This window comes from Cyprinus carpio, chromosome B9, assembly GCF_018340385.1.
Source record: "Cyprinus carpio isolate SPL01 chromosome B9, ASM1834038v1, whole genome shotgun sequence".
Classification (NCBI taxonomy): Eukaryota; Metazoa; Chordata; class Actinopteri; order Cypriniformes; family Cyprinidae; genus Cyprinus; species Cyprinus carpio.
Genome location: NC_056605.1, coordinates 647,144 through 660,485, shown reverse-complemented (window position 1 = coordinate 660,485; position 13,342 = coordinate 647,144). Strand labels below are relative to the sequence as shown.

The following is a 13,342-nucleotide window of genomic DNA, read 5'->3' as shown; positions in this document are numbered from 1 at the left end:
TAAAAAAATCACCCCTATGCTGTAAACATACGAAAGTCCTATCAGCCTAATGACCTGCAACGTTGTGATAAAAAAAAAAAACACTGATTGTCGATATTATGTATGAGGAATATTTTGGTCATTTAGCCTACTGTATCTTTCCAACAGTGTTCGTGTTTTTTTTACTATAGTAAGAATGTCGGTTAACGTCGCTAGGGATCTGCCGTTAACATTTTACAAGTGCCAAAAGCGGTATTGTTTGAATGCGTCATAAATTGACAGAATCTGTTATTTTTTTTTTTTATATCATAATAACCTGCTCTGTCTAGTCTGTTGGTATAAGTGTCCTCTTTGTTTGTGGTTTCTGATGCGTGAAAAATTAGGTCATGGCATGGCGTGTGAAAAGAGTCAATTGCGTAGGCCTCACGGTGAATAACTTTGAGAGTTGGCAGCTCTGGTTACGCTTATTGGCTGGCCCAGCTTACGGTCAACATCAGCTGTCTGATGTTGACTCAGCCGATGTTGACAGAATGCCGTCTGTCAAATTAATTTAAGTCAAATAATGTGTATATACAACCTAAAAATGTATTGAGGAACAAAACGAATATGAACATATTCACTGGTAAAGGTGAAGGGGAGTAGTTTGAAGATGTCATGTTTCAAAATCACTTGTCTTCACCCAACGCTCCTCTGGAGGCAAAAGCGCACCTCTTAGGCTTCGGCTATGGCTCTAGGGGTGGTTGTGGTAGGTAGGGCGAGCATAGAGACTAATGCTGTTTCGTTTGTTGACTCTAGAGTGTAATCTAATTCACTTTATTGGTGCGGCACCGCCCCATTCCGGGTGTATGGAATGTGGAGTATGACTTGATTTTTTTGCCAGACATGACACATGGCATCTTTAAAGTATTTTGTCTATTTGGTAGTTTCTTTGCATGATGTTGTTTTTGGATCCTTTTTAAATGAGTATTTTTTGGATCATTTTAAAGTTGGTATTTTTTGCGAAGTTTTTGGAAAATGATTGTTGGAGCATTTAAATTATTTTTTTTTTTAAGAGGAATAATATCTTGGATAGATTCCAATCAGGTTTTAGAGCAGGCCACAGTACAGAGTCTGCTTTTTTGAGGGTCTTCAATGATATCTTAAGAGGCATTGACTCTGGGAGTTGTGGTGTTCTACTTTAGCTAGATCTTAGCCACAGTACAGAGTCTGCTTTTTATCATGTTTTTCTATGACTTAGCACCATGTCACCAAGAATCATGTTGGTGTTCAGGGCTTAGCCATAAAATGATTCTTTTTTTTTTATCTGAAGGATAAGGACATTTTCAGTCACTTTAGGTGATTACTCTTCTTCTACTGCTTCTCTCTTTGACTCTGAGCTCAAATTTGACCGACAAATTAATGCCCCTTGTTCATACTTTTCTCTCATCTCATTTGGACTATTGTAATGTGTTGTATCTGGGTTGGAATCAGCTCTCTTTCTCTCTCGTTTGCAGCTTGTTCAGAACTCAGCTGCCAGACTTTTAACAGGTACAAAGGGGAGAGAGCATATTACTCCAGTGTTAATCAAACTGCAATGGTTCCCTATATGATACAGAATTAATTTCAAAGCATTGTTGTATGTGTATTAGGCATGGGCCGATTACCGGTTTCAAGGTATACCGTGGTTTGAAAATGTCACGGTTTCAAAACCACTAATACTTTCCATTATACCGTGCCTGTGGTATTCCAATTCTCCTCAATGACTGAAAGAGTAGGAATCCCTTAGGCTGAGTGCAGTGTAGAGAGTAACACTGACCCCTCCTCCTCCTGTTGGTGCGAGCGAGCAGTCAGTCACGTGTGTGTAGGATGCACACAACTGCAGATGAGCGCGGACCGATGAGCTCGACACATGTGCAGTACCATGGGGTGCGCAGCTGTCCGGGAGACCTCTTGATGATGAAAATAACGTAATGCTGACGGTGCGTGGATGGACGAAGTATACTTTGACCTTTACGCAATCAGCAGCTGGCCATTTTTTGCCTTGTTGCAACTCTCTGTTCTGGACTTGCACAAACTGCGTTGCAATGCAATCATTACCAAAATGTCATTTATGTGAAAATATGAAGTCTGTTAATGCCCGTTAACACAGACCAGAGACGCTAAAGACGGACGCACAGAGAAAAAAACTAGCAGGCAAATCACTCACTGTTCATGATGCACAAACTACTGGAAGAAAATCCTCAATATTGATTTGGGGGTTTATATGAATGTGTTTCTGAGGAGTGCTGACTGTCTTCTGAAAAGTGTACGTGGTATAATTTCACAAAGCTTGTCAGAACATTCTGTTTTTGTTTCAAATTGGGTTATTATTCAATCAAATTATGTGTATGATTATTATTATGTAACTAAATGATATGAAATGATATAAATGATATGTATATAAATTATATAACCAAAATTAAATAACTGTAATTACAGATTTAGGTTAAATAAAGATGTCAGTCTTTATTTTTTATTTTTAGGAAACAAATCAAAGAAAAAAATAAACTAATTCTACTGTTTCTAATATTCTGTATGTTACTCAGAAACAAAATATATTGTGTCCAGCGGGAATTATTATAATTTTTTTTACCCAGTCATTTAAAAATAACACATTTCTGAGCTGTAACAACAATACCGTGAAACCGTGATATTTTTGCTTAAGCAACCCTCTACGGACACCTTGGCAATTAAATCGCCATTGGCTAGTAAATATTTTAGTTTACTCGCCAGACTGATATATATATATTTGTAAAATGGCACAGTTTTTTAAATATCTGAAAGTACACTATTATCATATTATCAGTCAAGCTTGATAATAAGCAAGTATTATTTAATAATAGAACTTTAGTAATTAGAAGTAACCTTGATAACCATGTTAGAATGCATATTAGTCATTTTAACTGAACATTTTATGGTTCATGTTATGTGTCAAAAAGGTTATGTGCTTTTTTGGTCATTCAGTGTTTCTCTAAAAAAAAAAACAATTGGGGAAAAACTAACAAAAATATTGATACGAATTCTAATAATAAGAACTATAAAACACACTAAGGATTACTAAGGATTAATGAGCTGCTGGATTCGTGAATATTAATCCGGTTCTGTGCATTCGCTTGAACTGATTTGCTGAAATCAAATACGATAATAGGTGAGCGCCAGCCAATGAGATTGCCGTTTGCGCATTAACTCCACCCACTACCAGAAAACCCGGCTGTTCATAAAAGCTGAAGACTTCCATAGGAATGCTGTTATTTTGACAGGAAAATACAACAAAGAATATTGTTTAAATGTAGCGCATCAGTTCTCTCTCTCTCTCTTTGTCTCTGCGTGTGTGTGAGAGAAAGCGACGGCGATTTGTGCACCTTCACACTAGAGTTTACGGTACATTAAATACAGGTGCGCTGCGCATCCATTGAGATGAACTGAAAAAAAGCACAGATCGCCTGACGGAGAGTGAAACTCTTAAGCGCTCCATCAGAGTCTTCGCGAGTGAAAATATATCTGTGCTAAACTTATACTTAGCCTCTGTGACGAGTGGGGCGGGGCCGAGAGCCATGGGAATGGAGCGAGGCTGGTGGAGTGATTAAGAAATGAGCGACACCTGCTCCACTCTCGAGTCCCACGGAGGAGATTGGGAGGATACAAAAGAGGAGCGACGACAGTGAAGGACGAGAGAGGACCAGGCCTGGGCTTTATTTTGTGTTTGGTTTTTGTTTGTGCGCGGCAGTCATCCGTGAGGGGCTGTCACGCTATTTTAATGTTTATTTGGGTATTAAAGTTTTATTTGAATGTCCGCCGGTTCCCGCTTCCTTCCTCCCGGGTTTCGGCACCAGTGTAACAATATAAAAACTTCACAATCACGGGAAGAAGGAGGCGGGAACCGGCGCACATTCCAATAAAACTTTAATTACAAAATAAACCCAAAACAGCGCGACAGTCCCTCACGGGCGACTGCTGCGCACAAACAAAAACCAAACAAAAAATAAAACGCAGGCCTCGTCCTCTCTCGTCCTTCACTGTCGTCGCTCCTCTTTTGTATCCTTCCGATCTCCTCCGTGGGACTCGAGACCGGTGAGTGGAGCAGGTGTCGCTCATTTCCCAATCACTCCACCGGCCTTGCGCCGTTCCCACAGCTCTCGTCACAGCCTCCAACTAACACACTGGTGAGTAAAATTGAAGAATTTATTAGCCATTGGCTAATATTAGACATCATTTAGTCGCCAGAATGAAGATTTAGTCGCATATGTGAGTGATTTACTCGCAATGTAGAGGGTTGTTTAGGTTATCATACCGTCAAAATCTCATACCGGCCCATGCCTAATGTTTATAAGGCTGTGCATGGTCTATCACCTGACTATGTTAGTTGTTTAATTAGTGTTTGTCAATCCAGCAGATCTCTACGCTTAAATGATCAACTACTCCTAATGGTTACGCGATCTCGTCAAAAATGTAGAGGGGATCATGCTTTCTCTGTGGCAGCTCCTAGGCTCTGGAATGCCCTTCTACATCTATTAGAACTTTGGGTGTTTTTCAAAGTGCACTTTAAACTAATTTGTTTTCTATTTTGCTGTGTATGATATTTGTTGTAACTATTATTTACTTATTTTTATTTTTCCTTTTAATTTACTATTATTATTTTCCATTTGTTTTTATATTATTTTTTTCTTTCTTTGTACAGCACTTTGTTTCCAGTCATTGTGTTGAAAGTGCTTTATAAATAAAGTTTGAGTTGAGTTGTTTATATTCCAGTATGAGGAAGATGGCAGTATGGTCAGATTTTCCAAAAGCTGGTAGTGAGCTAGCTTTATAGCCATTCCTGAATTAAGAATAACAATGGTCCAATGTATTCCCCCCTTTGTTTGGACAGGAAATGTGCTGGTAAAAGTTTGGCATTACATGTCTAAGACTGGCTTTATTAAAGTCCCCACTCACAATGATTGCAGCATTTGGGTGGTTGTTTAAGCAGACACTAAGCACATCATGAAGTTTAGACAGGGCTATCTACATGTCCGCTTGAGGTGAAATGTAAACAACCATGGCGATGACTGCTGTAAACTCATGAGGCAAATAGAATGGGCGGCACATGATCATTAGATGCTCCAGATGTGGCGAACAGGAATGCGACAGAGTGGTGATGTAACTGGGGTCACACCATTTGTTGTTAACCATGAAACAGACCCCGCCACCTCTGGTTTTGCTGGCTTTTGCAGTCCTGTCCATCTGAAGAACAGAGAAGCTGTCAGTCCGGTACTGAGAGGGTTAGCCATGTTTCTGATGAGCAGATTATGTTGCAGTCCCTTATGTCCAATTGGAAATTTATCCTGGCTCTGAGATCATCCATCTTGTTCTCAAGCGACTGGACGTTGGCTAGCAGGATACTGGGTAAAGGTGGACTGTGTGCTCTGGTCCTCAGTCTGTTGCGAACCCCAGCACGATTCCCTGTGTCTTATCTGTTTTGTCGCCATCGGAGGAGCCCTCTCATTGCCATTGTTCTCATCCGTCGTGTAGAGAATCTCAGGTGGCCAACTTGGAACATTGGCTAAAATGTCTGGTTGATGTTCTGTAGTCATATGTGATCAGTGGCAATGTTATGCGTGCAAAAGGTGATTATAATGACTTATACCGTCTCTGGACTCCTGGATTCTGAAGGTACACAGACTGGAGCGGGTTCTGGAGTGGACTCTGAGGTGGTGCTCGAAGGCTTGTAGAAGTGGAGGTTCGACCCAGGACCTGACCCGGGACCCGTACGGGTTTGGGTCTATATTTTAAATGATCTGCCGGGTCCGGGTCGGGTCCGAATCTATTACTTCAGGTCCCGGGTCTGTTTAACATTGTGTGTAATACCCGTGCAATCGGAGTCATTGGACTCGGAGAACACTCGGCTGTGATCAGACACTGCTTGTGTTTTTTGCAACTTGTAAAATTAGGAAAAGAAAAGTGTGAGAGAAAAAAGCGATTCTCTCTCTCTCTCTCTCTGCCGTTAGAAACAGAGCGCGCAGACTCAGAGTTAATGCAAGTGCACGCACGGTAATGATGCTTGCAGACTTGAAACACTCATATTTAATATATTTCAAATCAGCAACAAAATCTGAGGTGAACTGTCACATGAATGTTTTCTATGACGCTCAAATTGCGTTAAAAAGCATATTTTAGGTTGATCCAGCGAGCATGCATGTGCAGTCTCAAGCGCGTGTCATGTTTCTATGGCAACCAGTGAGGCACACAATGTCTTTGACCGCCAAAGCGCGCTTTACATTTTCTCCCATTTTTATAATAATATAAATTAACCGTTTAATCTTAAAGTTTTAGTGGTCAGATTCAGACTCAACGCAGAGCAGAGAGCACAGAGATGATAGCAAATAAATAACGTCAGCGGCCATGGCACTGAACAAGCAGTCGTTATTATAGTTCAAAAGGGCAAACAGTCGAAGTTATTATGCGAGTTAACTCGAGTCAGAATGTACATGTGCACAGCTGCATTTGTCATCCGTCACCGTGACATCAAGTGGACTTTTGAAGCTGAAATAATGAGTGGATTAAGCTTGGACTTGGAATAACGAGAGGAATAACATGGATAACTTTCTTGTCGGAGGATTGTAATGCATCACAGGCAGTCATGTACAAGGAAGAGAGACTACGGCTCCTTAAATTAGGTAAGACAAAAAGTTGTATTTTTCGCCACAGGTTTATTGACTTATAATAGCAATTTAAGTTGGAATATGTGACAATCGGGTCCAGTCGGGTCTGTGTCTTGCCCGCGGGTTCGGGTCCAGCTTTCAAATAATAGACGGGTCCTGGTGGTGCTTTATTTTATATTATTTTAAAGTTTGGGCTATATAAATATAATCCCTGGGACAAAGTGATTATTGGTGTTTCCCCATCACCTGCTTTCAAATGGAGCTGCAGTTAATACACAGCTTGTCAGTAAACTACGGCTCTGTGTATTAACTGCAGCTCCATTTGAAAGCAGGTGATGGGGATTTACCGCTAATCATAGAACCGGCTTTACTGACGAGATGCGCATGATCGTATCGTTCGATATATTGTCCAGCCCTAGGTCCAGGTCGGGTCCGGGTAGGCATTTCTCGGATCTACACGGGTCAGAGTCCAGCTTTTGAAATAATAGACGGGTCTGGGTCGGTTTGGTGTAGTACATTACGGGTCTCTTTCGGGTTCGGGCACAAATTTTTGGACCCGTGAAGACCTCTACTCTGAGGGCTCACGGACTGGAGCAGACTCTGGAGTGGACTCTGAAGACTCCTGAACTGGAGTAAGTTCATGAGTGGACTCTGAAGGCTCACAGACTGAAGTGGGTTCTGGGGTGAACTCTGAGGGCTCACGGACTGGAGCAGACTCTGGAGTGGACTCTGAAGGCTTCTGGACTGGAGTGAGTTCATGAGAGGATTCTGAAGGCTCCCGGACTGGAGCAGGATCTAGAGTGGACTCTGACAGCTCCTGAAATGGAACAGGCTCTGGGGTAGACTCCCAAGCAGCCCATGCAAGCAGAACAGCCCTGAGGTGAAAGGCAAGATGATCTTCTTGATTATGGCAGCAGCAGTAAGATCGGGCAGTCCAGGACCACCGGACTTGAGACCACCAGAGTCGGGTCCTCCAGGACCACCGGACTCGGATCAGACTCATAAACTTGAGCAGGCTCTGGCACAGATTTAAGGACTGGAGCAGGTTCCGGGAGTACTGGAGTGGACCTTGCTGCCCTACTCCTTGACCTTAGCTTGTGAGACTAAGACACTGATGATTAGCTATCTGGAGCGAGCTCAGGCATCCCCGGGAGCACTGCAAGGGACTCAGACCGACAAGACATTACCAAGTTGCGGTAACAGAGATAATCAATGAGACCCCAAAAGTCAAGAATCTTAAGCCCCTCCATCTCCTGAGGAGGCATGGGGTTGTCTAAACAATCATTAAAAACTTCTTTAAATCAGAGTCACAAAGTTCCATCCCTACCACAAGGTTCCAAAAGGTCTGAGCGAAATCTCCAATCTCCATCCCCTGTTGATGTAGATCCGCCAACATCCGGAGCTGAGCGTTTTGCTCCTCCTTCAAAGCAGGAGGAATAATACAAATGTCCATGGTCCACACTCCAATAAGCCCAGCCTAGCTGCTGGATCTGTGATGGCTGGTTGATTCTGTAATGGAACACTCATAAACAGGATGATCCAAGTGCAGTATTTATTATAAATAATCCAAAAACAAACATTGTAATCCAAAAACAGGGCAAACAGGAATATATTACATTTTAAAATATATTCAAATAGAAAACAGTTATTTTAAATAGTAAAAAAAGTTCACAGTATTACTGCTTTTTTGTGTTTTGGATCAAATAAATGAAAGCTTAGTAAACGAGAATTATTTAAAAAAAACATTAAAAATCTTACCGTTCAAAAATTTTGACTGGTAGTTTATCTTGCAATTTTTAACCATTAACTGAAGCATCGCACTGGAATTTGCACTCAGTTGCCTCAGCAGTTTCTGTGTGCATAATGTCCGCCTACTTTGATTTGATTTGATCTCAAACATTTTGACATTGACGAGCGATGAGAGACCATTGAGGCAAGTTCTCCTTGGCATTGTGCAACATCAATGCAGCACCAAAGAAGAGTTAATACAAGGCAATTCATAACCTGTATTATTCCCACCTCAGAAAAATAGAGGTCCGTCCGAAGTGAACCTTAAGAACCTCATGTGTGCACTTAATCTGCGCTGCTGCTTGAACTCTGGCAGCTACAGTAATGTCATACCACATCAAAGAGCATCAATGCTTATTGTGTGAACTTCAAAATAAAGGACTGAATTTGAAAATGGAGACTTAACAAAGCACAAATTGTATTGTGATTATAAGATGGCAGACACAATACAAATAATGTTTAGTTTAGATTTTGTTTAAGCATCTGAAAACAGCATAGACAAAACAATCTTGGTTTATCAATTTGAAAATTCATATTCAAGATTTTTTTTTTTAACTGTAAGAAAAATATCACAATAGTTATTTTATTTTTTTTATTGTTATTTTTTGGTCACCTTTATTTTCCACTGCTAGTATGGAGCGTAATCACCCTGAGCCTTTTGCAACTCTTCCTTAGGTTTTCAGACCAAGATAAACATTCTCCAAATGGAAGCCACTAGAATCATTTTTGTACACAAAGAAAACAAAAATAAAGACTTTATTCAACAATTCCTCTCTCCCCACGTCACCATAGCGCCATTTGGGGGAATCTGAGCAGTACGCAGGTGGCGTATGCTATACTGTATCAGCCGCGCCACAAGGATACGTTTTCTACGTATATTTACGCTTTGGTTTAAAAGAAAACAGCGCATCTTCACAGCGCTGCTACGGGGGTGTGGGGAGAGACAGAGACATTCTGACTATGTCTTTTATACTTTTCTGGACCTTGACAGTGTATTTTACTTCTAATAGTTTTACTTACTAAAGCCTCCCGGTTTTCATCCCAAATATATTAAATTGTGTTAAAGATAAACGAAGCTTTTACAGGTTTGGAACGACATTGGGGTAAGTGATTAATGACTAAATTTTCATTTTGGGGTGGAGTAACCCTTTAGCAGTGTAAATATGCCCCCCCCCCAACCCAACCCCTTTAAGTCTACTTCAAGGGAAAAGATACATTTGAAATGATACTAAACATGACTCTGTTAATTCACTCGCATTTATGTATAACATTATATTTTTATATAATCATTCAGAGGGAACTGAGTAAAGGGAAGGAAGTGGAGGAGAAGGAACAAATGTGAAGAAAAGACACAATATAAGGATGAATTCCCACATTTTTTTCCTCTCTGGGGTGTAGAGACAGATATTAGGTAGTTGGATCACAAAGAAGGCAATGCAAAATATGTTCTTCCGCAACTTGGCACTTCACAAGGTCTTGTAATCCTCTGAGGCATCTCTATCATTTCATTGCTCGAGTGATTCTGTGTTTATGTCTCTTTTACCTCTACTGCTTGTGTGAACTGATGAGCAAGGCTTAAGATGCTAAATCAGTCTCTATTTGCTCAACATGCTTTCCACATGTATGCATTTAAGTAATAATTACATAAAGAATTTTCATTTTTATGAAAAACACTTTTATTATGAGAATAAAGTCATTATTATAACAATTTTTCTCTTTATTGTAAGATTTTAAGTTGTTATTTTGAGGAAGTTTCTCATTGTTACATGTTAGTAAGTGAGAACGCAAGATGCAGGATTTGCATTAGGGAAATATAGTTGTAAGAATTAAAAAATATGTCAAAGCACTTGGTCATAAAGCCTTTGTTGATTATTTTTAATATTGATGCAATAATTATATTTTTCATATATTATCAGTTTGTTGATTTTTTTTTTTTTTTTTTTTTTTTTTTTTTTTGTTAATTCAGCAATTATATACTAGAGTTTGAAATTGAGTAAATATGGCACTTAAAAATATCAAACTGGTGTTAACCGTAACAACTAAGCAAAATGTTTATCAATACAAACATGTAGAAGGAGAAAAGAAGACTAGAAGACCTAATACATTGCATGGTGAGATGCATTTTTGATTTCTCAAAAAAATGGTAGCAGCCTGATGGAAATCATGCTGATGCTTGTCCACAAATGCAAACATAAATCTCAAGCTCTCCAAGGAAATGTTGTGGTTTAATAGCAAGAGGAGAGAGATGTAACTGAAATAAGCCCAGTTTCTGTGCTAAGACAAGGCTTCAATCATAAATTAAATACAGTCTCTTTGTCAAACTGAGGATAGTTGCGAAGACACCATTTTTTTTTCTAATATTGTAGACATAAATAACATATTTAGGATTGGTCTATGATAAACCAACTATCCTGGGTCATGTTATAGGGGGTTTGATAACTAGTATTTTCTTCTTATTTTATTTTTAGTATATTGTCCTTTCAACATAAGCCGCTTAAAATGAAGAACGTTATCAACAAAACTGATATTCAAAATGGCAAGTAAGCGCTGCTTTGTTTGTTTACTTTTCGGCCTTAAATGCTTTCATGTTGGTCTTCACATCTTTTGCTTTGTGGCTTTAAACTGTGGTTAACTTGTATTTATCATTTTTCACTTTAGAACTGCTGGTGCTGAAAGAGGAGAATAAAGATCCGAATGAAATGGAACAGACAGATCAGTACGAGAAACACCATGATTCCGTAACTGGTGGAAAAGCAACACAAACTAAAACAACTTCTATTCGAAAAAGAGCTCAGAAAACCAAATCCAACCGCCGTTTTACCTGCCATCATTGTGGGAGGAATTTCGGTGAAAAAGAAAAGCTTAAAATGCACGTGAGAGTTCACACTGGAGAGAGACCATTCCCCTGCCAACAGTGTGGAAAGAGCTTCACTCAACGAGGAGCCCTCAAAAGGCACATGAGAACTCACACGGGAGAGAAGCCTTACACCTGCCAACAGTGTGGAACTGGTTTCACTCAAAAAGGACACCTTAAAAATCACATGAGAACTCACTCGGGAGAGAAGCCATTTACTTGCCAACAGTGTGGAACTGGTTTCACTCAGAAAGTACACCTTCAAGGCCACATGAGAACTCACACTGGAGAGAAGCCTTACACCTGTCAGCAGTGCGGAAAGAGATTTACACAGAAAAACACCCTTCATTCCCACATGAGCATTCACACTGGAGAGAAGCCTTATACATGCGAACAGTGTGGAAAGAGTTTTCTTGCATGAAAAAAAATTAATTTAAGTATGAGTGTTAGTTCTGGATGGAGGGATTACTTTTTCTAGTATTGTGGGAAGAGTTTCACACATCTATACACCCGTAATTACCACATGAGAATTCACACTGGAAAGCAGCTGTACACATGTGATCGTTGTGGAAAGAGTCTCGCAACAGAATTTAGCCTCAAGTGTCATAAGATCAGGCACACTGGAAAGAAACCCTTCAAATGTGATCAGTGTGGAAGGCGTTTCATTCGTAAGATAAGCCTCAATTACCACATGAAGACTCATTCAGCAGAGAAATGCTGTAAATGTTCTCAGTGTGGAAACAGTTTCAGTCATAAAGTTAGCCTCTATGCTCACATGAGAAAACAACACACTCGAGAGAACCCTGTGGTAAGAGCTTCTCACAAATAGAAAATCATAAGATTCACATGAAATATGTGTGGAATCATGTGAAGAAACCCACATGAGATTTCACTCAGGGCTGAACTATTTTATATGCCATCATTGTGCAAAGTGTTTCGCAGTCAAAGGAAACCTGAAGATTTGCATAGTTCACACTGGAGAGAGGACACGTGTTTCTGAAATGCTATTCAAGATTATTTTGGAAATGAAGTGTGACAAGGTTTAACATTAACAGTTTTTTTTTTTTTAACACCAGGGTGACTAGGAACATGAAATTATCCAGCCATGACTTCCTGTTTCAAAGGAATATAAATATGAGAAACACAAAGGCCAAATTCCTGAAAGCATAGAGGATTCTGTCAAATAACAACAGATAAAAAATGTAAAACTGACTGTCCATGCTAGATATCTGCTTCTGCCCTGGCCAGCCTAGTTCCCTGAGCTGAACCCTATAGAAACTGAGTATGGTAAACTGAAGAGGAGAAGCACCATCATGGAGCTGTAAATCTGAAGAATCTGGAGAGATTCTGGATGTAAGAATGATCTCTGATCTCTTATCAGGTGTTCTCCAATCTCCTCAGCCATTACAGGAGAAAACTCAGAGCTCTATCTAGTGCTCCTGTAGCTGAAGTGGTAGAGCGTTGCGTTAACAAGCAACATGATAGGTAAAAATTTATAGCCTGAATGCACTGTAAGTCGCTTTGGATAAAAGCGTCTGCTAAATGCATAAATTTAAATTTAATTTATTGGGAAAAGTAGGTTACAAAAAGTATTGAATAAAGGGTAAGATTCATTATGGTCAATGTGTATTAGAGAAAAATATTTATTTCATAATGAGATTTTCCCTCCATTTTAAATTCTTATCCTCCAAAGAAAGGTTACATTTTTTAAATAAAAGATCAAGAGGATTAATAAAACAAATTTAGTTTCACAGCCTTCTTTGATCATATTTACCAAGGGTATTAATAATTTTGAGCACAACTGTACTTGGAACAAACTTGGAATCAAAATATTACATCTCTGTCTTGCTGCAAAATGCCACAATGTAACTAAATGATTATAAATAAAATGCGAACTGCATGAAGTAATGAACATTGCACTGAATTATTTGATGCATCTTTAGTGAGAGAATGCACAGGTAAACATGTTTTCAGTCTAGACTTAATTATGACTACTCTTGGATAGGGTTGGGTATTGTTAGGGTTTTTTACGATACTGGTGCCAAATCGATACTTTTAAAGTGGT

The 13,342-nt window shown here is 39.6% G+C and overlaps 1 protein-coding gene across 2 annotated transcripts in view; it reads left to right on the top strand.

Annotated features, from left to right (window-relative positions):
- Positions 1-12,876, top strand: part of LOC109056926 (gastrula zinc finger protein XlCGF7.1-like) — a 24,472-nt gene extending 11,596 nt beyond the window's left edge. The window contains exons 3-4 of one of the 2 annotated variants that reach the window (XR_006155531.1): positions 11,082-12,085; positions 12,354-12,876. Coding sequence is in view for 1 of the 2 variants with exons in the window: in XM_042730559.1 (XP_042586493.1) it covers positions 11,082-11,698 (617 nt within the window). In the remaining variant the exon portion in view is untranslated. Of the gene's footprint in view, positions 1-11,081 lie in introns of both variants that reach the window. The other variant, XM_042730559.1, reaches the window with a different exon arrangement.
- Positions 12,877-13,342: the final 466 nt, after the last annotated feature.